Here is a 26,750-nt window from a genome sequence, read left to right on the forward strand (position 1 = left end):
AGGGCACTCATATTAATAATGTACGCATGCGCATTTTAGCCCGCCTCCATTCCACGGTAAGCCTGTTTCCTAAAAGACCTACCGTTACAGCGTGGTTGAACTAATTTATCTTTTTTGATTGTTTTGTTTACATTGGCAAAGAGTATTTTATTAATAAGCATCTCCAAACATGAGTGGAGGATATGGCCGTGGACCACCTGCCATAGAAGGAATGGTGTCACTTAAAGTCGACAATTTAACGTACAGAACAACGCCTGATGATCTGCGTCGTGCCTTTGAAAAGTTTGGCGACGTGGGAGATATTTACATTCCAAGAGACAGGTTTACAAGAGAAAGCCGAGGTTTTGCATTTGTAAGGTTTTACGATAAACGGGATGCAGAAGACGCGATGGATTCACTGGATGGTACTACTCTAGATGGCAGAGAAATAAGATGTCAGATGGCCAGATATGGACGACCTACGGAACCACACAGACGAGGTCCTCAAAGAAGGGGCTACGGTGGAGGACAGAGGGGAAGGTATGTTCTAGAATAGATTTAGATCTAGACTTTATGGTCTTGATGCTGTCTTTGATGATTACAAAAGTATTTGATGTCGAGGTATCAGATCTAGTCTAAGACTTAGACTTAGTCACTGTACCGATACTAAAATTTTTATATTGTAATTTTAGATGTTGAATGGCTCAGTCTATTACTAGAATCAGTTTATAAGCAATTATATTTTGGTTCATAAACATATTTAGTTCTAACAATATGGTATTATTTTTTTTTTCCAGGTCTAGATCACGCTCTCCCAGAAGGCGAAGACGTTCACGTAGTAGGTCTGGAACTCGCTCTCGCAGTCGATCTGCCAGTCGTTCCAGGAGCAGAAGTCGGGGAAAGCAAGCAGCTTCACACAGTCGATCTCGTTCATTTGATCAGAATGGTGCTGATGCTTCAGACTGATTTTTACATGAGATGTTACTGTACACCAGATTTTAGCAGCTTCGTTAGACTTGAGACCCACCATCCTAACAAAAGGTGCTTCTAAAAAAAAAAAAGCTGTTAAAATACATTGTCATTGAACTGAATTTTTTTTTTAAAGTGTAAATACTGTTCGTTTCATGTAACATATGAACTATAAATATACAAAACAAATGTGTAATCATGTCCATCTCTTCATTTCTGTGTAAGAGCTTCATCAATGTTGTCCGAAAAAAAAGTTTTTAGATGTACTGTTAATTATTGAGATATATTCTTCTTTTAAAATTTTTTTTTTATATTTTTTAAACAAGTAAAATTGACAGTTATTTTTTTTTACAAACCTCATTACACTCATTTTTGAGTTTTGAAAATAAAAAAAAAAAAGTGTAAATATTAATCTTCTTTCTTTTTATTTTCCTATGATTGTAGGAGCTGGTAAGGCGGGGTTATTAGTTGCTGTGGCAGACAGTGGTGATATGGCGGTGCAGTTCAGAGATTGCTGTAACTGTTGCTGCTGTGGTTGCCGAATGTTGCTGTCGGGTGTAGCTGTTAAAAAGATAGCAGCGGGGTGGAGTGAAGGGTGCCAGACTATAAGCATGCAGTAATAATTGTTGACCGGTACAGCAGGCAGCCTGCAGCTATGTTGTTTATGCAGTCCAGTTGCTGGTGTGATTGGTTTGTTTTCTGTCCAGGCATGAAGAAGTAAGCAGAGTTATGATTGCAGTCGGCACCTTATAAAACTTGACTTTCCTGCCTTTGATGTCATTGTAAGATGTCAATTAGAAAACTTGTACAGAGAGAGGTTGTAGTGTTCATCTCATTATTCAATACCCCATTTATTTGGCAGTGGAATTTTTTATACCCCCGATAGCCCTTTAATATTACCACAACAAATTTTGTAACAAGTTGTCTTGTGTGTGCTGTAGTACTTTATCTTTTTGACCTACTTTGTCTAGTAAATTTAAATACCACTTGATTAACCGGTACCCATAGTTTCAATAAAAAAATTTGTTAGGGTTTATTAGGGTAAATTAATATGTGGAATTTGACTTCCGCAAAACTTGTCATTTCCAGTTCACTGCAATTTTTTAAACAATTTTTGCTTGCACTATTCAATGTGGAATATTGTGTAATATAAACGGTTATGCTTTCAGTTTTATGGACATTTTTCAAATTAATATGCAGTATCACCACTTACAGGTGTTTATCCACTTACAGGTGTTTATGTGAACCAGAGTTAAGTAACAGGTACCAGTACATCATAGATTTAACAATTCGCCACACAGATGTTTTGTTTGTTTACTAATTTGTTTTAATCATGGTAAAATTCTTTTTTTAGTGGATATCGACCTTCAGGTTCTTTTTTTCTGTTATATATAATTAAAATTTTCAAGATAATGTATCATACAATTTTTTTTTTAAATAGAATTATTGTCCATAACAGTGCAAGTACCAGTCTACTGAACAAGAGTGCATACCTAATTTGAAGCATTACACATTAGTTGAGTTTTGCTAGCTTTTTTTTTTTTTTTATTTCCAAATGGACTCAAAACCGGTAATGGTACCTGGTATTTAAAATTTGTCATTAGCTCATGGGCTGTATTACAGTCAGACAGAACTGGTTTATTTTGGAATGCAGTTACTGATTAGGGCTAAGAGGTATGTGGATAAAATTCAATATTTTGGAGTACCGTAATGGTACTGTCATAGGTTTTGTGTGGTATATTTTTTGTTGAATTATAAAGATAGAAATTTATTTTTTAATAAATTTTTAAAAATGTAAAGCATTAAAAAAAACTATAAATCTTTGAATACATTTTCTTTAATTTTGACATATGGCTAACATTTACTTCCTTCATTTATGACAAATGCTGGTAGACACTGTCCACTTGCAGTCATTAAGCCATACAGTGCTTGTACAGAATTTTGGTCTCTGTAAAGATATTAACAAAATAATTTTAGTTCTGTAAAACAAGCTGCTTATGAGCTAAAAGATATAATAAAATTAATAGTAAATATGAAAAAGGTAATGAATTACAGTTTATTGGATCTAAGAGCCTGTGACCATTCTGTAAGCACTAGTTCAGTCATTAAAATTTGAACTTGAAGGTAGTTTTCTATGAACTTGAGATCAGTCCATTGATTGTCTACGTTTAAGTAACACTGAAGTGCATAATTTCTAGCTGTGGGTAAAATAAAAATGTTATAATACCAGTACCGGTAATTGAAAAGAGTTTAGAGCTTGATATGCTACAAAGCCTAGATTCTAAATAACATTTATACGTAGGACACAAAAGTTAGTAAACTTGTAGGGCTGAGTTTCTATAATTTCCTCCACTTACTATATTTAAATATTTTACTGTTTAATATTTTCAGTCAGCCTTGACTACTTTAAATTTTAATGTTTTATTATACTTAGTTTTTGCACAAAAAAAAAAAAAGAAAGTAAATTGGTAAAAAGTACTGGTAACACATCAGAGACGAAAGGTCTGCTTTGTATTACAACCCATGAATTAAAAAAAAAAATGTACATGGAAGACATTGAATCCATAGTGAACCACATATCACCTGTCATCACTAATATACTGGTACTGTTAATCTTGGTTTACCTGTACCTAAATGGTAATGAATTTTTAAAACATGATTCTACAATTAACCAGTTTTGACATTGTACCAACAATTTCTTTCCACATAATGTTCAACAAGTGATTGAAAATTACTTTAACTGTTCTCATTCATTCTCTTAGCTATCAATACTAGAAATTTAATGTTAACAGCAAAACTTGTTAAGTGTACTTTCATGGTTTTTGTTTTACCAATACATGTATTTAGAACTTTGTGTTGTGAGTTTTATATTGTTAAGACATTGAATTTATATTAACTGAACTTCAGTGTTTATGTTAACAAAGTTGTAGTTGATAATGATTATCATTTACTTTTGTTAATAAATTGCTAAGTATCTAGTTTGTTTGTCATTGAATTTGTTTACTTCAAATCCTTTAGGTAGTACAGTATTCTGAGCAACACATGGTAATATATTAATAAAATAATTAATCAGATCCAGTGAATATTTACAATTGTTCAGTCTTGTTCAATCACTTTGCTCATTACAACTTAACTTTTCATCTTTACTTTTAAGTTTAGGCAGGAATTAATGGTACTAAATAGGATTGATAGTTATTTAACATAAACAGTTTTAAATGCACCCTACCTAAAGCTTGCTGTCCAGTGTCTAGCCATGGCACATCCAGATCATGATTTTGCTTAACATTATGATTGGAATTTGATATGTTCTTAAAGTTGGCTGAGAGAGAGACAAAAAAGATCACAACTAATAAACTGAGTTCAAATAATACTACTTGTGATAACACTATAAGAATTCAGAGCAGATATCTGGTAATGCAATATTTTTTACCAAAAAAAGATAAACAATTAGCTGCAGACAGTTAAGCATTTTGTTATAAGTTAATTGTTATTTAAATATCACACATTAAGTAACATAATGTAATCATTTAGCAAATGATGAAAATGCCACATCTCTACTATTACTAGGTAGGCAAACATAGGAACTTCCAGTTACCAGTAAAAATAATAATAAGGCATTCTTATTATTGTCTTCAAATCTAATGATAACACTGTATCATGCAACTGATACATAGTCCCTCTTGACCTTTATGGTGTCATGTCAAGGAAAGGAATGTTCTGCAATATGAATATTCTTGGCACCAACCCAGTTGCAAGAGCTGCAGAGGAAATACCACAGTTGGAGCATTTTAAGTGAATCAACTGATTTTACCTTCAGGTTAACTTTTGAAGCCTTAGTAAATTAGTGTACCCCCTTTCCTAGATGGAATGACCTAAGCTCGCAGATTTAGAGGGTGCCAGGTATTCATGTCCCTTAGCTTTCAGTAAAAGCAGTTTTGGCTTATTTAAAGCTACATGAGAATGTCGGGTGCTGCTCAGATTAATATCATTTATAGGTATTTTAACTCTTTCTCTCCTAACTGACAATACCAGCGTTGATTCCACCAGAATGTGGTAAATAATTACGGAGAGAAAGAGTTTAATACTATGGAAGCATATCCTCATTAACATTCCTAGCTATGACAACTTAGAAAACTGGTGATAATGATACTTTTAATATAATTGTGTCTGTAATAATTCCCCCCCCCCCCCCCCCCAAAAAAAAAAAGTTTTCTTTAGATCAAAACTAAATACCCCACAGTGACATGGTATTGATTCAGAAATATTTACCTTTACAAAAAAAATCAGCTTCATTTTGCAGCTCTGCGAAAACTGACAATACAAATTCTAATGTTCTCTTAGCTCTGTACATAGTATACTGGGGCGAGCTGTCTAATTAAAATAAAAAATTTAGTCTCAATGAAAAGAATTTACCAATATTAGCTTGAGACGTTTATGTAAAATGCAATTAATAGCTTAAAAGTGTATGAAATAACAGTGAAATATTAACAACCTTCTATTTGTTCTAAATGAAGAGAGTTCAGTGTTTCCATTAAGATTTTGTGAGATTTAAAACATGTTAATGCACATACTCTTGTCCACAACTCTTGGCCAACTTCAGTCTGCAATGACAGCAAAATATGTCTAATATCAGAAATCATAATGTGTGTGTGTATATATATATAATCTACAACCTAGTCCACACCTGCCACAGGACGGGATCAGAACCCAGGATCCTTAAGATGGCCGAATGACAGTCCAGCATGCATACTGCATGACCAGGCATCCATTCAGTGCTGAGGTACTTAAACTTTGAACTATTATGGCCGTCTAATGAAACCAAGAGCAACAGATAGAGAAAAGTTTGGAGGGAAATAAAAAGTAGATCATAAAGTGAAAAATGGAATAGTTAAACAAAGAGGCACATGGTTGATATACCTAACAAGCTACTAGTCTAGTCTTACCGTATGATGGTCAAAAGAGTTGAGCCTTCGAGCTCTAGGCGCGTAAGCCTGCTTGAACAACCATTCAGTCTGGAAGAGATCCAAGTCAATGCCTATGTAAAGCATTGCTATTTCCGTTATATCTGGCACTCCGGGTGCATGGACAAGAATGCATGGCCAGAGGCCGAGTACACCAAGAACCTCCGCCATTTTCCTATGTTGTACCAAACTAACCGTGCAGGACTCGCCATTAGTGTAACGGTCCCTTGAGGAACGGCGCATGGATTATCGACAGGGACATGGAAGCTCTCTTTCAACACCACACTGTGCAATGGGAAAGCTCTCGCCTTCCCTTGGACACTCCCACAGGAGTTTTGTTTTGCTATTCATTTAGCCTAATTACTTCCGCAAGTAATCGTTTCCGCCCGGGTGCCACGTTGAGGCAGAATAGCATACCCGGGTCTAGCCTTACCTAACAAGCTACTATTTTAGCCTTACCTAACAAGCTACTAGTCTAGCTTTAAAAGACAAAGCCCCTAACTCCACTTGATGGAATTGTGGAAAAAAGAGAAAAAAGCTAAAATGAATGCCTTTTGACTAATCGCATCATCCCATGTGTTTGACCAGCATACTTTCATGCAGGTTACTTTTGGAGGGCAATATTGAAATAATAAGGTGACCATGACAAACTTGCTATACTGGTATATACATTTTTGTCATTGCAATAAAGTGTAATAGTTACTTTTTTTTTTTAATGCCACAAAAATGAAAAGTAATGAATTCTACATTAATTTAAGGAATGAGCTCTATATTAATTCTAGAAATGTATTCTATACAAATTAAAATAGTTGTATTCACTACTTACTTCTTCTTCAAGTTTATTGATAAACTGCTCAGCTGCACCATTTTCTGTGACCTTTCTATGAATCTTTGCAACTGAAAATTTCTCTCTTAGCTTCTGATTTTTGCGAACTAACTGGTTCAACTTAGAAGGCAGCTTCAAGCTTGTGCTAAAAATAAATCAAATGGTAAAATCTAGGATTTTTAACAAATCTTGTTGTAGATTGAAGTTTTAACTAATAGTTTTTTTTTTGATAATACAAAAAAAAAAAAAGTCACTGTAACACATGTATTCTGTTTTCATAATTTAAATAGAATATATCTTTCTTCACATTCTAAAATACAAGACATTTTTAGTGTCTAAGAAGCAGGAAAACCTAATGATACAAACATAACAAATTTAAAAAAAAGACCACAGAGACAGAAAAGAGAAAATTAAATCTATACCTGCTCTCAAGAGCTCAGACATATTGACATAAAAACAATTTTGAAAATACCTCAATGATAATTTTTTAAAATTAAATGTGAATAAAGAACACAAAAAGAAATGATGATTGGCTTTCAGAAGGAAAATGGCATTGTTTCAATAGTTAAAGAGAACAATGAAATTGTCCACACTTTCATATTACCAAAAAATTACAACAAAGATTAAAACTACCTGTACCAAGTAAAATATTCTCCTAAAGTATCAGCAAAAAAAACCTTGTCAATATTTTACCATGCTCACATCTGTAGTAAATTTAAATTTCAACATTATAGCCCGATTTCCCAATCTGAACATTAAAAAATTAAATATAATAAAAGCCTAAATTCTGCTAGTAATACCATTGGCAACCAAATAAGACAGTCATTTGTGAAAAAACAGTATTATTACGACTTTAAATTGAAAACAGTTGGGGTACAATTTTAGGATCACAGAGAAGATACAAGTCTCCTATCAATTGGTGCACAATATATATACAATACACGACTTCCCTTTAGAATGCATTAAGTATAAAAAAATTTTTTTGATCAAAGCAGAGCTTTTTTTAAAAATATAAAATTGTGGAAAGAAATTCTAGATATTTTGAAGAGTTAGCCATATGACACCCTTATTAACCATCAGCCTAGAAACAAATGCTCTTTATATTTTATATCATATGCACTATTGATCGGAATGTCTGAAATGGGTTTTACATGCTTATTTATAAGATTTTTTTTACCCATTTTCTTGAAGAGTAAACGCCAATTTGGATTGAAGTGACTCTTCTTGAGACTGTATAACATTTGACTGACTCTCTTGAACAATACTGTTGGCAACTGGTTCAGAAACATTTCTGTTTGAAGGCAATAGATTCCTTTTCACAATAACCTCTGAGCTCTCAAGGTCAATCGATCCAGAGCTAGCATTGTTATTTGCATTGGGAGCTAATCTTTTACTCTCACTATCTTGAGAGGAAATTTTAGACTGGGCAATGCCAGGAAGTACCTTGGAACTCTGAATTGTTTTCTTTGATGCAGATTTACTAGTCTGAATTTCTTTAGAAAGTGTTCTATACTTGCTGTGCTTTGGTACTTTAATATTGGGGTCAGTCTTAAAAGGAGCAAGCAAGTGTGCTGCAATGTAACCTTTGTTTACAACTTGAGGTTTGCAATAAAGATTTGAGCCTTGAGAGAGGGGTCTACTCGTCCTTTGGCTTTCTTTCTTTAAAAGCACTTCAGCTGATGTGCCAGATTTCTTTGAAGCGGCAGAATGAATTGATTTCTCCTTTTTTAACTGCCCACAAGAACTATTCACAAAACTTTTTTTCTCTTCTAGTCTATCATTATTGTGAGTTATATGATCCTTTTGTTGAGTCTTCTGTAAAGGTTCACTAAATGTTTCTTTAACTGTCTGATCATATTGAACATCCTTGTTGCTAACTGTATCTTGTTCAGATGTCTTGATTGGATCTTTCAGCTAAGAAAAGAAAAAAAGGAGAATTAATGACTAGATAATTTAGAAAATGTATTTTATCAATTGAACTCGATCTAATTGAAAAAATATCAATATACACTCATGTATATAATTATGTTAAAAAAAATATTCAAAGTTTTAAAGAGTATATTATCAGCTTATTAGATAATGTGCAATAGTAATGACTATTCTACAAAACAGTAATAGTAAGCCAATAAAAGGATATATTTTAAAAAGTAATATCATATTGTTATAAACCTGGTGGTGGCACAGATGGGGGTAGTGGTGTGTGTGTGTAGTCAGCCGACGCAAATTGCCACAGGCCAGCGCTAGACGAGCGGTCAAGCGTGACGAGTTACGACTGTCAGCCGAGTCGAGGGTCAACAGGACAGTTCGGGAAGGATCGCCGACGTGAACAGAGCTCAGGAGCGTCACGAGAGTTATAGTCATCTGACCACCTAGAAACGTCGAGAGGCGTTCTGTCCGGTTCGAGAAGGCCAGTAGGGACCCTATATAAGAGCGGAAGTTTCGCAGTCAAGACGGTCGAGATAAGGGGCTCAATACAGCAAGGTTCACGGCAGGGGTTCAGAGCCCGGTTCACTACAGTCCGGTCGACTACAGCACAGTTCAGCGGTGTGGTTCTGTACGGAGCATTTCGACGGTTCAGTGCGGAGTACTGTCAAGTACAGTTGAGAAGGCTGGCGTCTTGATCTTGGTCTGCGATCGAGTCCGACACAACGAGCCTAGTGTGTGAAGTCAGTCCTGAACTGTTGAACCCAGTGCAAGCCCGGAACGAGACGGAGAGGCCAGTGCAAGAGTTGATACTGCGGAACGGTGTTATCGGAGAGATATTTGTACAGTGTACGTGTTGCCAATTGTACAGTATTGGCTGTTATTTATTCAACTATTAAAGTGTTACGTTACTTTGGAGCCCTGAGTTGTCAAGTTCTTTACGTTGGTGGTGTACGGTGCAGTTTGCAGAGAGCCTGGATAGTGAGATTCGTAACAATATTTAAAAAAAATGATTGATTAGCACATGCCAATACAACTCTTTATAATAAATGCTGACAGTGACACAGAAGATAGCCTTAAAATTAGTTTTTATTTTAGAGTTCCATCTCCGAGGCTTGCTGCTGATCAAGGCTATAGAGCCCAGTTTGCCCAAAGGCCAAATTACAGTTGTTTTATTTATTTAAGCTTCAATGCTAACAATGAATAGTGTTTATATTTTTTGTTTCTTAGAACTAGGTCCAATTGAGAATGAGGATGTGACACAATAAAGGAAAATATGGTGCCAATTTGCAAATTGATTAAATAGTCAATAATGTCTATACAAGCACAATCTATATAAAAAAGTAGAACTAACAAGTCCTTAAGACTTGCAGATGTTGACTGATCTGTATTACAGTTTCATTATGAAATTGACATCTCAGTTTTTAAAGAGAATAAAAAAAAAGAGAGATAAAATGAGGAGAAACTTCCATCGGCCATGTCTGAAAGAGACAGCTGGAGAGCTTTCTGGAAGGTCACAGGACAAAGAAGGGCCCTAGCAGAAGACAACTTTTGTAGAGCCCCGCAGACAACAGCTTTGTCTGTATTGATGTGGCAAAATATGCAGATTGCAAATGGGTTTGCATGGTCATGTGAAATACTGCACTCATATATTAATTTATAACAAAGCACTTATACTAATTAATTATTTTTCTTGTGGGTAATGTTAAAGAATGAATTTTGATTTAAAAATTAGTTTCAATATGAGTAATGTTGTTTTTTCAGCATTGAGTTGATTGTTATCCCAAACTGACTTGCTGGTTGTATTGCAAGAGTTTTTAAATAAAAAACTTAATAGTGCAAGATTTAAATCCCAAGCTAGCCCCTACCATAAGCAGAAGATTTATGTACCAACAGAAAGGTACAAGGTATAATAAACTTTCTCAAAGGAACATTGTAAGTTATTATATCAAAGTGACAAAAGTGCAGCGATAATTCACTTTAAAATAAATAATGAAGCAGTACTGAATAATTAGAGTAATTACCATATTTGTGAACCACCTTTAGACTTTTGATATTTTCAGTCATACATCTAGCATAATGAGTAACTCGTTATCTAAAACTAATTGAGATTTGAATATTATGAGTGTGTTACCTAAAACTGAGATTTAAATATTACGAGTGATAATTTCTTAAAGTTGTTTTTAAGAGCCAATTATATATATATATTTTTTTTTTTTTTAAATGAGCCTTAGAAAATGTTCAGCACTAATAACATAATGAATAATAAAAGTAAAAATGACACCACAAAGAATAATTACATTTATGGTGGTACCCAAAGCTTTTCTTGCTTTGGATAGTATTTGCTCTGCTTGAGACAAGGCCTGTTGTTCCTCAGTGCTGAGCACATCTGCTTGTTGGCCTGGTAGTGATTATTATTTAACTATGAATAAAACACTTGCACAAAAGTACTACATAAACAAACTAAATAGCAGTATAAAAGAAATTAATGTGCATTTATTGCTGCTTTGGTTAATTTTATGGAACTAAATTTTATCTAACCCTGACTCCCAGAACTCAGTTTAATAAGAAGTTTTATTTAGTTTTTATAAAGCTTATATTAACTTACTTCGTCTGTCTGTCTGTCTGGGTGGAATTTTTTACACATTATTTCTCCCGCTTCTCATATCAAGTTGAAACTTCACAAAATTATTAATTGTTGGTGACAAAATATGAATCAATATAAAAAAGAATTTTATTTATCATTTTGTTGTAATTAATTACTTTGTTTTATATAGAAAATGTACTAAGCTTAGGGGGAGATAGCATTGTGTAGAGCATTAGGTAGTTCACTTAAAATTTTAAACTAACAATAGTCTATAAAACCTTCTATTTTTATAAGTACTTGAATAGCTTAGTAGGTAGCATGTAGGCTTTTCATAATGGAGGCTCAAAATCTCAGATTTCAGTTCAGACTCAAGCAACTATTTTTTTGTTTGAATTGCTTTTGAAAAAGCAGCACTGAAACCATCTCTCAGATACCCTCTCCTTTTAACTGGTCCATAGTGCACTGAGCATTCCATAAGTATGAAAGATCAGATGTACTAAACAAAAACAATTAATCAAAATATTTCCATTTGCACAAAATTGTTATTGCTAGTCTAGATCTATTAAAAATTAATTACATGATTGACTCAAAATAATTGAATGCAATTTCACTCAAAATAATCTTTGTTTTTTAAAAAGTTTTTTTTTTAATTTTACTTATTCATTATGAAATGAGACGGCTATAATCTAGTAAGCTACCATTGTATATTTGGTTAGTCGTCTCACTTGGGGCTTCAATCATTTTCTTTTTAATAGGCCTGGAAGAATATAAAGAATATTAAAATAACAAATATAGAAACATTTATATTAATTACATTGTAAATTCTGCATAAATAAAATGAAAATAAAGTTCAAAAAAACGACACTGACCAGGGTTTTAACAAACTTCTAATCATCTCACATTCTGCTTCCACAAGCTTTTGACTTTTATTCACTACTTTAATCATCTGGTGTAGAAATGTATGCAATCTAAAAAAAAAAAAAATAATTAAAATTGTCACTTAACTATAACTATACTAGATGGGTTAATGTCAACAACAATTAACTTGGCATTAAACAGATTAGAGCAAGGAATTTGTTCTGACTCTCTACCAAACCCTTATCTAGTTAAGTTTTATCACTGTTCACATCACCTAATACTTGTTTTCTGAAATGCCAAATATTGATATACTGGATAATAGTAATATATCATATATTTTAGTACAATATATGTACTTATTTGCATATATTATTTCATTTCTCAACAAGTATGAAGAGAGGAGGCTACAATACAAATACTATAATAACTGTCAAAAATATCAAAAAACCATTCTAAATAATAATTTTAAATAAATGAGATCTAGAGAGGGCTTAAAAGCGAAGCCTTAACAGCACAACTACACAATGACTAAGAAAAAAAAATTTCATTGGGGATGAAATGACCAGGGATGAAGTGACCAAAGATGAAATGACTGGTCATCGACTGTATATTATATATATATATGTTAACACATATGGTTAATAGGGTCGACTGGTTTAGGGTTTGGAAAAACATTGCCTCAATTCTACTGAAAAGTTCTGTATCCAACAATGCAGAGGATATAATTTAAATTCTAATTGGTTTTAATTTGATAACTATGTTTAATTTACCCTAAGGCCATACCTTAAGCTTTGTTAGATTTTAAAAAAATAATTTCATCAATATGGGGATTTCATAACTTTTCATTTGAGTTTTTAGTCTGTGTAACTGTTTTGTTTTAACTTTTTTGTAACCGTTACTCTTAACTCAAAAGTTAATTGTTTAATTCAGTATTAGAGTATTTTACTGTTTATTAAGCATTTTCTGGGTAGAAAGACATGTTTCAATTATTTTGATATCCATTATACACATAAGACATATGGTTTAGCAGGCACATAGTCGTCATAGGAAGAGCTAGCTGACTTGATGATGGCATAGTCATATGAAAGACAACGACTTCCTTAAATTGGCAGACAGGGAAAGAGATATGGGAAGTCAACATCAAGAAATGGACAGGCTTGCCATTGAAAGAGACTCTAGACTCTAGTCAAGGTAAAAGGCTCAAAATGCAGAGAAAAATGGAGAAAGACGGGTTAACACTGGGTTACTGGAAATTACTGCAGTCACTCGAACCAGTTACTGTCACTGTCATTACTGTCAAGAATTCTATGCCCCAAGTCACCAAAGTCCAAGTCGATGCGAAGAAGTGCCCTGCCTAATAATTATATAATACTATACTATATAGTAACTATACTATTAATCATGGGCGTAGCCAGGATTTTTTTTCGGGGAGGGTTTTGGGAAATCCCCCCCCCGACCCCCCCCCCCCCCCGCGAAAAAAAAATATATGTGTGTGTGTGTGTACATAATAAATCTTTATTACATTCTGACCCTTTCGGAAGACGTTTATTGTTTATTGTAGACTCCCCGCCCTTGCTAGCAAGGGGGTCTGAGGGAGTTTGCAGAGCTCCCGTAGCGCGGGGCGATGCCCCGCCGCCGAACACTATTTCTGGTACTGAAAGCCAACAAAATGCATATTCTGAGGTATCTACAGTGCATTATCTTGCTATTAAAAAGTTTTATTTCAAAAACCTAATGTGCTATTCCTACTGACTTAGACCCTCTCGCTGTTTCCGCAACTCTTATTTTCCGTAATTCATTTTGTCGGAAAACATGTCCCGCAAAACCTCATGCGACGCTCTGTCACAACCTTACTAAGGATTCGACTCCCAGTTCGGCATATGATTTCTTTGATTTAGACCCGATCTCTATGACTGACTCCTAAAATCTGTCTTAGCCATCTTTGTTGAGACACATTTAATAATTTTCAATTTCGGCAGAAGACTATTCACACTTAATTAATGGAGCCCAAGCCACTGTTAGAAATTTGTAACCTTTCTTGACTACGCTCTTGGAATTACATGCCACTATTTCGCTTTAGATTTTATATCGAAAAGGAAAGTTTTTTCGTCAAATCATCTGTTGAGGGGTTTTAAACTAAAAAATCTCTGTTTTTTTTTTTGTTTTGTTTTTAATTTAAAACCCCATTTAGCTACGATCATAGAGTTTGGTGACTGTAGTTTGCTTTAAAATAATATTGAAGAGAGAGGTTTTCAACTCGAAACGCTCTGTAGGGGAATTTTAAACTCAAAACCATCTGGAGGGGTTTTAAACTTTAAAGAAAAAGCCATCTGGAGGAGGGGGATTTAAACTCAAAACCCCTTTGGCTACGCTCATAGATTTTATAGTGTGTAATTTGCTTTTTTTTATATTGAAGAGGTACTTTCTAGCTTCAAACCCCAACTGGAAGGAGGAGGGGGTTAAACTCAAAACCCCTTTGGCTACGCTCATAGAATTTTGAGTGTGTAATTTGCTTTTTGTATATTGAAGATGGGGTTATCGTAAATTTTGGATGGGGTTTTAAAATCAAAATCTTCCTCAACTGTGCTGTTGGAATTTGGGGATTGTTGTTTGCATTTTTTTTTGTTTAGTTTTATAGAAGAGGGGGATTTAACTGCAAAAACCTCTGGTAGGGGGGTTTAAAATTCAAAACCCCCTGTAGGGGGTTTTAAACTCAAAGCCCCCTGGTAGAGGGATTTGTATCTCAAAACCCCCTGATAGGTGTTTTTAAAATCTCAAAACCCCCTGCTAGAGGGTTTTTAACTCAAAACTGCCTCGGCTGTGCTGTGGTAAGTCATGATTTAGTATTAAAATCTCACCTAAAATAAACAAAATGAAAGCAAAAATCAGTCACTTAATTCCGCCCCCCCCTGCGGGGGGGGGGATTTCATTTCGGGGGGGGTTTGAACCCCAAGAACCCCCCCCTGGCTACGCCCATGCTATTAATACTAGTAATAGTAATAACCAAGGAAACGGTTCAAATGATTCCAGTAGACTAACAAACACAAGGCATAATACACAAATACTAGGTACATATAGATTTAGAATATAGCAGATCAAGATCTAACGTCAAGATATAGTCATCATATACCTTAAATCTGAAATTGTTTTCGTTGACAAAGTTGCCATTTCCAGTCACCAGTGTCATCATAGAATGCAATTCGACTTTGTTGAGTAGGTAAACAAAAACTGGCTCAGCAGTCAAAAATCAGTTGCCACTTCCTTGGCTGTGCTAAAAAATGAGCCAAATAAAGTCAATTACCGATTTCGACAATATTTTAATCATTGATAGTAGGCCTATGTATAGATATATTAATGTATATTTGTTATATAATATAAATATTTTTTGTTTGAACATATTTTTTTTAATTTATAGAGTCTAGATGTAAGATCTAAAAAAAAAAAAAAAACGATATCTAGATTTGGTAATAGTTTATTCGTACCGGTAAATGCAGTGCTTTTTTTGTGACGGCACGCACAAGTACCAGCGGACCGGCACCTTTTTCAATTGGGGGGGGGGGGGGGGATTTTAACGTTTATAATTAATTTATTAGTAGTTAAAAGTTAGGCAATCCGTCACTGAGTACCGGCACCTATTTTTTTTTATTATTTTTTTACAAAAAAGCACAATATTATAAATTCTATTGTATTCTATATTACTTAGACTTAGGTCCTCCCGCGCCGTTCGGCGCATTGGGCGGCAAGCTGTCTCCATAATGATCTGTCACTGGCAATGTCTGAAGCCTCCTTCCACCTGGTGTCCACGGTTCTGAGGTCCTCCATGAAGGTGTGTCGCCAGGTAATACGAGGACGTCCCTGTTTGCGCTTTCCTCGTTTTGGCTTCCATGTTATCGCAACTCTTGGTGTGCGTAATTCATTTTGACGTAGAACATGTCCCGCAAACCTCATGCGACGCTCAGTCACAACCTCACTAAGTGTTCGACTTCCAGTTCGCATAGGATTTCCTTGTTTGAGATCCGGTCTGTGTAACTGACTCCCAAAATCCGTCTCAGCCATCTCTGTTGAGCCACATTTAGTCTTTTCTCAATTTTGACAGATGACTTCCACGTCTCACATGCATATGTAGCAGTTGGAATGACGATTGTGTATTTTTGTCTCGAGTCCAATGGCTTGGCTAGTCCAAATAGGCTGCAGCCTTTGAAAAATGCTCCCTGCCTTTCCTATTCGGCATGCTACATCATGGTAAGCATCTCCATCATTTGTTATGATGCTGCCAAGGTACGTGAACTTGTCCAGCTCTTCAAGCTTTGACTCGCCAAGTCTAACGGGGACACCCTTTGCCTTATATCCCACTCGCATAATTTTAGTCTTATCCAAATTTATGCGGAGGCCAATTTTGGGTGCCTCTCTGTCTAGGCTCTCCGTCATTTCTTGAATGCATTTATTTGTAGCCCCGAGTAGTGCAAGTCCGTCAATCGGAGTTGTTCATGCCATGGAATACCAAAGGCAGTCTGGTTCATTGCTCTCCTCAGTATGTAGTCGATGGCTAGGAGGAAAAGGAAGGGAGATAAGATGCACACCTGTCTCACACCTGTCTCGATTGTAAAAAACTATGTTGTTCCCTCTTTTGTTTTAATGCAGCAACTAGACTGACTGTAAAGGTGTCGTAGGATCTGGACGAATTTTTTTCTGGGATACCGTATTCTCTAACTATTTTCCATAGTGATTCTCGGTGGACACTATCAAACGCTTTTTTGAAGTCCACAAAACTGATCGTTAGCCGTTGTTGGTACTCCAGATTTTGTTCTATGATATTTCGTAAAACGAAAATCTGCTCTGTACATGATCTGCCTCTTCGGAAACCTGCTTGTTCTTCTCTGAGCCTTTCATCTACAGACAGTTGAAGCCGTCTCAACAAAACAGTGCTGAAAACTTTGCCTGGGACAGAGAGGAGAGTAATGCCCCTCCAATTGTTGCAGTGTGCCAAGTTGCCCTTTTTTGGAAGCTTTACAATCACTTCCTTTTGCCAGTCCTCTGGGACTTTTGAAGTTCGCCAACAGAGATTTAAGAGATCAGTCATTCTGTTAACAATGCACTGTCCCAAATATTTTAGCATTTCTGCTGATATCATGTCTAGTCCTGGTGCTTTGTTATTCTTTAGCACTGCAATGGCCATGGTAACCTCCTCAGCAGTTATTGGGTCTGTCTTGACCTTGAGATCATTGTTTGGAGAGGGGTCCTTGAATATGTAAGTTAGGTCTGGCGACAGTTGGTTAAGGGTCTCTTTAAAGTGCTCTACCCATCTTGCATCCTGTTCTTCTTTCGTTAACAAAGTTTTGCCTTGCTTGTCTTTTATTGGTGCCCCATGTCCACTCTTTGCTCCAGGGAGATCTCGGACAATACGATGGAGGGTTTTTGTGTCATTTCTGCTTGCAGCTGCTTGTGCCTCTTGTCCCTTCTGCTCAATCCAGTCCCATTTATCTCGCCGACAGCTTCTCTTTACTTTCAGATCTGCTTCCCTATAGGCTTCTTCCGCTAGGCTGCGATCCTGTGTTTCATTTTTCTGATCTCGTCTACGTTTGGCCTCTTCCCTCTCATCTATCAATTTCCATGTTCTGTCTTGTATCCACCGTTCCTTGTATGAACCTCGCCTCCTTCCGATAACTTCTTCCGCGCACCCAATAGTGGTATCTTTGAAGTTGGCCCACTCTTCTTCAAGGGTCAATATATCTGCAAGAGCCTAAAAGCGGTTCGTTAGTTTCAATTGTAACTGTGCTGCAGTATTGCCGTCTTTAAGCTTCTCTACATTAAATGGGCGGGGTCGTGTGGCTCGTTTTGGTTGGCGTTTCAATCGGAGCTTACATTTGCCACTGAACAAGGTAGTGGTCTGAGCCGATATCAGCTCCTCTGCGGGTCCGCACGTCTAACAGAGATGACCTCCATCGTTTGGAGATGCAAATGTAATCTATCTCGTTGAAGGTTTCTCCATTTGGTGATCGCCATGTTTTTTTTGTGTATTTGTTTGTGCTTAAAATATGTGTTTCCAATTGAAAGGCTGTTGGATGCGCAGAGACAAATCAAGCGCTCGCCATTATCACTGATGTTTTCTGCAGAGCCATATGGTCCCATTACATATTCAAAGCCAGTTCGGTTGGGATTGATTTTGGCGTTAAAGTCTCCCATCAGTAGAATTAGGTCGTGAGTAGGTGTTTCATCAAGAGTGGTTTGTAGTTGATTATAGAAATTATCTTTGATGGTATCTTCTGCATCCTCTGTAGGGGCATAATCTTGGATGGTAGTGACTTTGATTTGCTTTGTTTGGAGTCGAGCTGTAATGATGCGGTCACTGACCGGCTTCCAAGCAATTAGCGCTGAAACTGCTATTTTAGACATGATGATTCCTACACCACCAATGTGCTCCTTGTCATGTCCTGAATATATTATTGTCTAGCCATCATTGATTATTTGTCCACTTGATGTCCACCGCATCTCGCAGATCCCAAGGATGTCCAGCCGGTAAGAGTCAAACTCTCTTAAAAGTTGGGCCAGTTTACCGCATTGATTCAGGGTTCTTACATTCCACGTGCCTATAAGAGTCGATTTCCTTGCGTTGAAAGGCTTGCCATGTATCAGGTATTGGACTTCCAGTTGGCTTTGATTTAACACCGTCATCAGGGTTTGGCCGCCCTCGCCGCATGTATAGTTTTCATTATGTGTCGAGTTTGCAACATTGCCCACAGACAAATATGAAACATGAGTTATGTCCATAACCATTAGCATAGAATAGATCTATCATCTATCTGATCTAATAGATGACATAAAGGGAGTGCATGTGCAGACTGGTGAAGGCCTCCAGCTCTCAGCTGTATTCTACATGAATTAAAAAATTATAGATCTAATTACATTGCATACTGATGAAGCAATATTTCTTTCACCCGCTAAAAGATGACTGCCTGGTCGTGTGGTATTGTGGTATGCCCTCTATACTGTCGTCCATGTTTCGAAACCTCCTCCTCCTCCCCCCCCCCCCCCCAAAGATCTGTGGGAAGTAAAATTTTTATACGGATGTATAATAGATCTGATCTTCAATTCTGAAAGAACACAAAACAGTTGAACAAACTTGAGTCGCAGATAAGAGTTTAGCGTATTCCAACTCCCTAATAAATGTTTTAAAATTTGTATAGTAGATCTATATGCAAAAGCCCTACATTGATTCAACCCACCCCTACTTGTACATTACTGTCATTACATTGTTACTTAATTTGTTTGTCACTCCTTCCTGCTCTTCCAGCTTCAAAGAACAACCAAAACGCAATTTTAAAATCAAAAAGTCGAAATTATAATATAAATTTGATCACTTAAAATGGTAGACCATGTCCATGCCTTTCACAATTTAAGTAAACAAGCACCAAACGAAAAATCTTTAGATATATATTACATTTCTTTACAAAATGCCATGCTTATAATTGTAATCTATTATAAATTAGACAATAATTAATATATTTTAGTAACTAGACCTAGTTTAGATCTAAAAATCTAGATCTACTTTATTATACGGAATATACATCAATAATATTTAATTCATTATCATTAAATATGATTAAATCATTAATGAATTAATGACTTATTAATTATCATGATCATACTCATATAGGTCTAGTATTAAGTATAACGTTAAAGTATAGTCATAGTATAGTCATGATTATGATACTTTGATAGTGACATAGTCATACTCATAGTCTAGTTAGTATGTATTCATTGTAAACGATACGTCTTGTGACAGTCTTGACTCTTCAATCTTGTCTTTAACTTTTACTAAGTAAGTTTTATCATTTTATGACTTATGACACTGTGACTCACTGTCACATAGAAGTTAGATCTAGAGTCTATGTCTTATTAAACTTATTTATTAGACTAATTAGAGTGACATTATAATGATTATAATACTTCACTTATAAGAATAAAGATTAATAAATATAGATAATAGATCTAAGACTAATGATGCTTCTAATGAGTCAAAATTCTTATCTAGATTAGCAGACAGAGATAGATTATATTCTAGCTACTCAGGCTTAGCTAGCCATTCAGAATAAAATTCTAGACGTATAGTATTTATAAGAGACTCTAGAACTAAGACTAGAATCTAAAGATTCTAGATTAGTAGATGAGCTAGAGATGATGATACTGAAGCTAGTGATCACTGATACTACTGATAGTGAACATTAAACCAAATAAAGCATCTGTACCTGATAGTATTTCAGCTAAATTACTCAAAGAACTAAGCAGTGAGATAGCACCAGTGTTCAAAATACTTTTTCAGTCATCTCTTAACTAACGTCACTCCCCTATTCAAAAAAGGAGAAAAATTAGACCCAGGAAACTGCAGACCAGTATCACTAACCAGCATCACATGTAAAATCCTAGAACACATAATATGTAGCAACCTCATAAATCATTTAGACAAACATATTGTCCTTGCTCCATACCAACATGGCTTTAGATCATGTGAAACACAACTAATAGGACTAATTGATGATTTTTCAAAAGGTTTAGATAATAGATTTTTCTAAAGTTTTTGACAAAGTTCACCACCATAATTTGCTTAAAAAATGAAAATATTTTGGCATCGATGCATCAGTGGATTCAGGATTTTCTGATAGGGAGAGAATAAACTGTAAGAATAAATGGTTCTAAATCAACACCAATAACAGTAAACTCAGATGTACCTCAAGGAAAAGTCTTAGGTTCACTACTTATTTTTAATTTACATTTATTTATAAATGATTTACCAAATTGCATTAGTTCAGGAACAAAGTCCTGAAGATTATTTGCAGATGATTGTATAATATACAGAGCAATAAAAACTACAAAAGATATAGAAATTTTGCAAAGAGAATTAGATGAATTACAGAAATGGGGATCAAATTGAAGCATGTCTTTCCACCCAGAAAAATAACAAATTAATTCTGCTTATCTTATTCATGGCAAACCAGTAACACAGACATACAATGCAAAATACCTAGGTGTTATAATAAATGAAAACTGTCATGGAATCTCCATACTGATAAGACTATTAAAAAAATCAAAGCATTAGGGTTTATTAAAAGAAAATTTCTACTAATCAAGAACATAAAACTAAAATGTTATTTAACCTTGGTTAGGCCTATAATAGAATATGCATCCTCTGTTTGGGATCCCTCAACTCAAGAAAACATTAAGAAACTGTTCCAAAATAGAGCAGTGAGATTCATAAAAACGAATATTCACATTTGACTAGAGTAACACCTTTAGTAAAATCACTAAATTTAGAAAGCCTTCAGGAGAGAAGACTCAAAAGTAAAGTAGCAATTTTACATTTAAGACAGTGAACCATAATCTTCAAATACAAAAACAAAATCTAATAAAATACTCAAAAAGACACAAAGATGAAGGCACATTCGTTGTTTCATATGGTAGGACAAATTTGTACAAATGCTCCTTCTTCCCTAGTGCTATTAGAGCATGGAATGGGTTGCCTGAGCCAGCCAGGAAAACCAATGCTTGGCAAAATTTAAGTCATTGGTTAACATGCATGACATGTTGGACGTAATCAACTTCTTTTTTGAAGTAACCTCTGTATTTAATAAGATAAGATATTTATTCATTTATTGGTAAAAAACAAAGCTCACTGACAGACTAGTCCATTCACTCATCACTAATTCTCCCACTTAGCTGCCATAAAAATATGAAATATTTAACTAGGTTTTATTTACTACGTACTTGGAAAAACTAAGCACATTTGAAATGAGCAGCTGTCTATATTCCAGAATTATTCTCCTCTTTCTTCCCAATAGTTTTAAAAAAGGTGAAATACAAATGTTTAATAACACAAAATGATAACTTTTAAAAAAAGCATGATGGTTCAAAATTTAAAATGTCTTTTTCTATTTATTTTTTAAAGTTTGAATTTTGAGAACGCATGGTTGGAAAAAACAACAACCCAATAACACTTTATAAAACTAATTAACATTATATTTCCTTTTTTTTATTTTTCAAAAAAAAAAAAAAAAAAAAAAAAAAAAAAGCTGTATGAATCTGTGTGTTTGTGTTTGTCTGAAAGAGAGAGAGTGTGTATAAAAGGCTTAGAGTTTAGATCTAGAACTGATGACAACATTCCTAAATGTGTGTATATGGAGGTGGGGGGGGGGGGACTAAATCCATAACATTTTAGGAGGAACCAAAAAAAAAGGAGAAAGGGTTGTAAAGGGGTGGCTTGTAAAACTTAAACAGTATTAGATTGTTTTTCTCAAGTAATGTAAACACCATTAGAAAAAAAATACTAATGGTTGCATAGTTTTGAATCCTAATTTAAGAATAAAAAGTAATAATCAAATTAGTGTTTATTTTCATATGTAAAATTTAATACAATTATTGTATATATTATATTTCAAAAAAATAATTTATCAAAATTTTTTTAATCTTAGGATGTTAAGTTGATTTTCATAAAATATTACATTAGTTTTTACTGCTGGCAACAATCAAAGCTAAAAAGTATATATACAATACATTTCCATAATTGAAATGGAAGAAAATTCAAGGCAGTCACGATTGATGCGTATCAAACCATACTTATCAGCATTAAAGTAAGTATTAATAAATTTTGTTATTCTTAGACTTCCTAAAGTTTGCTTGTGTTAGTACATTTGTTGCATGACAGTCATATTAAAGGTACATTGTTCACATTTTAATTTGGCAGCAGAAAATTCCACCTAATTGTAAGGCGGTACCTAACCATTGAGTTTGTGACTAATGGTTAAATACTGCTTCATTTATTCTCAATAAGCTACTGGACTTTTTTAAGATTCTATGTTAAAAAATATTCTAATCAAAAGATAACCATTGCTTTTGTATTCATCTAATCTTTTTGAAGAATGAAGGTGCCATGGCATGTCTAAACAATATTTCTGCTCAATAACTTACTTATTGTACACCAGATTAAAAAAGAAAGATTTATTTCCTGTTCTATTTATTTAAAAAAATCAAAATTGTATTCTTTAAGTGATTTTTTTCGTTTTGTGCAGAAATAAAGAAGAACAAAAGATTAACAAAAATAAGGTGAGTATGATGACTAATAACATTGTATTGTAATATCCAAAAGTTTTGAATAAATCAAACAGTATCATAAAACCTAAATACACATAAAAACTATGGTGACAAACATTCATGCCATCAACTCTTTCTATTGTCTTCCTTTCTTACATCTTCACAATTTTTTTAAACTGAATTTTTAAGTTTTTTTTAATGCACTCGAATTAATTTGGTATTTAGAATTGTATATTGGTTAATGGGTCTAAGGGGGCGCGGTGACTGACCAGTAAAGCGATTGGCTTCCGAACCGGGGTTCGAATCCTGGTGAAGACTGGGATTTTTAATTTTGGGATCTTCGGGCGCCTCTGAGTCCACCCAGCTCTGATGGGTACCTGACATTAGTTAGGGAAAAGTGAAGGTGGTTGGTCGTTGTGCTGGCCGCATGACACCCTTGTTAACTGTAGGCCAAAGAAACAGATGACCTTTACATCATCTGCCCTATAGACCATAAGGTCTGAAAGGGGAACTTTTTTTTTTAATGAGTCTAAGCAGTTTATTTTGTAAATGATTAAAAGAAGAAACACCCACTCCTCTGTAGACCTTGTGCCCACCTTCGCAAAACTGTCAGTCAGCCCCAATTTTAATGGACCTCATTCACCAAAACGACAGTCACGGATAATTATTGATAAAACAATGAAAAAACTGTCATGTGATAACCGTTGTTGATTACAATTAGATTATAATTTGTATAGAAGAGAAAGGGAAACATGTGGCTCAATGTTGTTTATTTACGATTGGTGAATGAGGTCCATTCACTAGCACAACACTGTGTATGGCAGTGCTGAACATTTGAAAAAAAAACAGCACATTATTTTTCATTGGCATAGACTGCAAAAGTGCTAACAGCTTAGCAGCAAAAGGCTGACTAAAGGTTAATAAATACAACTTTTTAAATTATAGATGAAATTTTGTTGTCATCTATTTAGGCTGAGAAAGGAAATAATATAGATAAATATGTTTAAAAATTTTCTATTCAACTTAATGTTTTTTGTGTTATTTACTTGCTTGAATTCTTTTTCTTTAGGGCAGTCTTCTTATTTTAATGCAAGACTTGAAAGATGAGGGTAATACGTTATTTAAAGAATCAAAGTTTAAAGAAGCCTGGGAATATTATCACCATGCTCTGTTTGTAGCAGACATACTTGAAGAGTCTTTTTATCATTGTGTAGAGAAAGAATTTTTGGCAACTTTATTTTGTAATGCCTCTCTCTGCTGTATAAAGATAGTAAGTTTGATGGCTTTATCTCTTTCGGAAAAGAACTAAATAAATGCCATGTTAATACATATTAACTATAAACATAATTAAATTAAGTTTGAAGTTAATTTTTACACAAAAGAAAAAAAAAAAGTTTGAAGAAAAAAAAAAGAAGTTGTAAGTGATTAAGATTGAGACTAATAATAATTATGATTATTTCGTAGAGATTGTTTTTTAAGCTTAGAATTAATTATGCCTGTGTTGCCCTTTCAGAAACCTTATAGTATTGTTAACACTTTTATTTTCAGAATGACTTTGAAAGTGCTCTTAAAGATGCTGAAAAAGGTTAGTTATTACTTTCATTTATTTCCTCTGGGTAAAAGATTTAAGTAATGACATTTTCATTGGATACTTAAGTGATTTTTAGCCTTTTTGTTTTAAAAATGTTTATCCAAAATAAAATATTTTTTGCAGAATTGTTTGGGAAATCTTTCTTTTCTCTTTCTTCAGCTTTAGAATTACAAGAAAAAAATATTAAAGCATTTTATCGCAAAAGTCTTGCTTTAAAAGAATTAGGACGTCACAAGGAGGCTTTAAAAGTTGCTTTACAAGGAAAGGTTATAGATAGTAAGGTCAGTTATGTTTTATTTTTCACTTTTGATTGTTAACTGTTCTATTATTCTATCAAGAAGTGTTATTGATGTTTTTACATGAATGTAACACAAGCCTCTTTATCTCTTTTTTTTTCTCAAGCAGTAAAATCTAATATGAATATTAAGTTTCAATGTAAAAAAAATAATGTGGGGTCAAATCAGTTGAAAGAATGTTCAAGATTTGACACATTGTGGTCTGTAGGTCTAATAATGTTTGCAGCCAACATAAAGGCATAATCTTTGAGCATGCAGATTAAGAATGGGTGCTGTATTTCATGTGGCTACACAGACCACGTTACAACCTGCATATTTTCCCACTTCTGATCCAGACAGAACCATTGTCTATCGGGGTTGTATTTGAAGTTCTATTTAGCCATCTGTACCTGTCTTTGACAAGATCTTTTGTTTGTTTGTTTGTTTTTCATAAAAATGCAATACTTCTGTTAGGATTTGTCTTAGTGCAATCCTTTCATGTCAGGTGGCATTAAAATGAAAGTGGGTGGTCAAAACATCTTGCATTTTCAGAAGTTAAACTGATGACCCAGTATCCAATCATATGTCGGAGATCCTTGTTTAAGTGGAGGATTATCAGAATTTTATTTTACAAAATACAATTCTTTAATCCTTCAGATAGAGATAAAATAAAGATTGACAACACGCTCTATATATCAAGCAATAATAATACATATTATAATCCTAATTCAACAATAAATATACAGTAGTAGTTGTATACTTTTGTTTATTTTAATGTTCCTTCTGATTTAAAGCTTTTTATATCCTAGCCCAAACCTCCTGCATGACGGCATGGAATTGCCGCAGGCAGGGTTGAAACCTGGGACCATTAAGACCATCAAATGACAGTCCAGAGCGCATACAAGATTAGGCAGTCATCATGACTTATCATGAAGCATAGACTGAACAGACTGATTACTGCAACCAGAAATAAGCTTGTCTCCTTTACATTTGGTTTTTCAAACTAAAACTTGTAGTACTGGTACTAGACTGGTAGTGGAAATGGACTTAAAAATGTTCTTTTTTAATTAACTCCCCTACATATTTACTAATTTGTTTAGAAACTTGAAGTCATGAGAAGCCAATGTATAATCAAACTTCTTGTTTACACATCTCATGCAACCTTTTACCATGTAACAGTACTATTACAGGATTAAATCACTTGAACTGAAATCTATAAAAATTAGGGTTTTTTTTTTGTTTGTGCAAATAATCAACAAAAAAAAATAATTATTTCATTAATTGCTAATCACACTGAGATGTGGTAGCATAAACTTGTCAGGACTACACATTGTCTATCAAGACATTGTCTTTAAAAAATGGCTATTCAAGAGAAATGAAATGGCCACTATAATCCCTGAAAGGGATTGCTTAGTTCCACCAGTATCTAGACAACTGATAACACTTGTTTCTAATAACAATGGAAGTTATTTTGGTGACATTGTCATCTAATAAAAAATACTTAAAAAAACAACAACAAAGCTTATATTAGGCATAGTTGGATCAGTTAGTTTGGATCTGGCATGTAATTAAATTTGTAATAGATCTAGACTAACAATAATAAATCTGTGTGATTATAAATATTTTTACCTATTGTTTTTGTTTTGCACAATTTCATGCTTTTAGTTTTCTCAATACACTATGATCCTGTCACTCTTCA

The 26,750-nt window shown here is 34.4% G+C and overlaps 3 protein-coding genes across 7 annotated transcripts in view; 2 read left to right on the forward strand and 1 right to left on the reverse strand.

The window, feature by feature from the left end:
• Positions 1–26: 26 nt before the first annotated feature.
• On the forward strand, positions 27–3,926 carry LOC106052773 (serine/arginine-rich splicing factor 2-like). Of its 2 annotated transcripts, XR_001215118.2 has the most exons (3): positions 27–519; positions 777–1,020; positions 1,393–3,926. XR_001215118.2 is itself a non-coding variant. In XM_013208215.2 (2 exons), exons 1-2 carry the CDS (start codon positions 170–172, stop codon positions 943–945), a joined length of 519 nt encoding a protein of 172 aa, XP_013063669.1. In that variant the 5' UTR covers positions 27–169; the 3' UTR covers positions 946–3,926. The 2 variants fall into 2 exon arrangements, 1 of the variants encoding a protein (XP_013063669.1); XM_013208215.2 differs by having other exon boundaries at positions 777–3,926.
• Positions 2,768–26,750, reverse strand: part of LOC106052772 (uncharacterized) — a 26,792-nt gene continuing 2,809 nt past the window's right edge. Inside the window, exons 1-12 of one of the 3 annotated variants that reach the window (XM_056021629.1) lie at positions 20,350–20,622; positions 15,234–15,374; positions 12,115–12,213; positions 11,944–12,002; positions 10,959–11,059; positions 7,913–8,649; positions 6,736–6,880; positions 5,441–5,549; positions 5,218–5,319; positions 4,175–4,267; positions 3,002–3,146; positions 2,768–2,896 (exon numbers count right to left, since the gene is read on the reverse strand). In XM_056021629.1, coding sequence (XP_055877604.1) covers positions 2,803–2,896; positions 3,002–3,146; positions 4,175–4,267; positions 5,218–5,319; positions 5,441–5,549; positions 6,736–6,880; positions 7,913–8,649; positions 10,959–11,059; positions 11,944–12,002; positions 12,115–12,213; positions 15,234–15,271 — 1,722 coding nt within the window. In that variant the 5' untranslated portion in view covers positions 15,272–15,374; positions 20,350–20,622 and the 3' untranslated portion in view covers positions 2,768–2,802. Of the gene's footprint in view, positions 2,897–3,001; positions 3,147–4,174; positions 4,268–5,217; positions 5,320–5,440; positions 5,550–6,735; positions 6,881–7,912; positions 8,650–10,958; positions 11,060–11,943; positions 12,003–12,114; positions 12,214–15,233; positions 15,375–19,006; positions 19,075–20,349; positions 20,623–26,750 lie in introns of those variants that run through there. The other 2 variants (XM_056021630.1, XM_056021631.1) reach the window with 2 other exon arrangements.
• Positions 19,470–26,750, forward strand: part of LOC106052771 (helicase with zinc finger domain 2-like) — a 68,187-nt gene continuing 60,906 nt past the window's right edge. Inside the window, exons 1-6 of one of the 2 annotated variants that reach the window (XM_013208209.2) lie at positions 19,470–19,571; positions 22,567–22,725; positions 23,164–23,197; positions 24,255–24,455; positions 24,734–24,770; positions 24,936–25,057. In XM_013208209.2, coding sequence (XP_013063663.2) covers positions 22,664–22,725; positions 23,164–23,197; positions 24,255–24,455; positions 24,734–24,770; positions 24,936–25,057 — 456 coding nt within the window. In that variant the 5' untranslated portion in view covers positions 19,470–19,571; positions 22,567–22,663. The remainder of the gene's footprint in view (positions 19,572–22,566; positions 22,726–23,163; positions 23,198–24,254; positions 24,456–24,733; positions 24,771–24,935; positions 25,058–26,750) is intronic. The other variant, XM_056021628.1, reaches the window with a different exon arrangement.

This window comes from Biomphalaria glabrata, chromosome 2, assembly GCF_947242115.1.
Source record: "Biomphalaria glabrata chromosome 2, xgBioGlab47.1, whole genome shotgun sequence".
NCBI lineage: Eukaryota > Metazoa > Mollusca > Gastropoda > Planorbidae > Biomphalaria > Biomphalaria glabrata.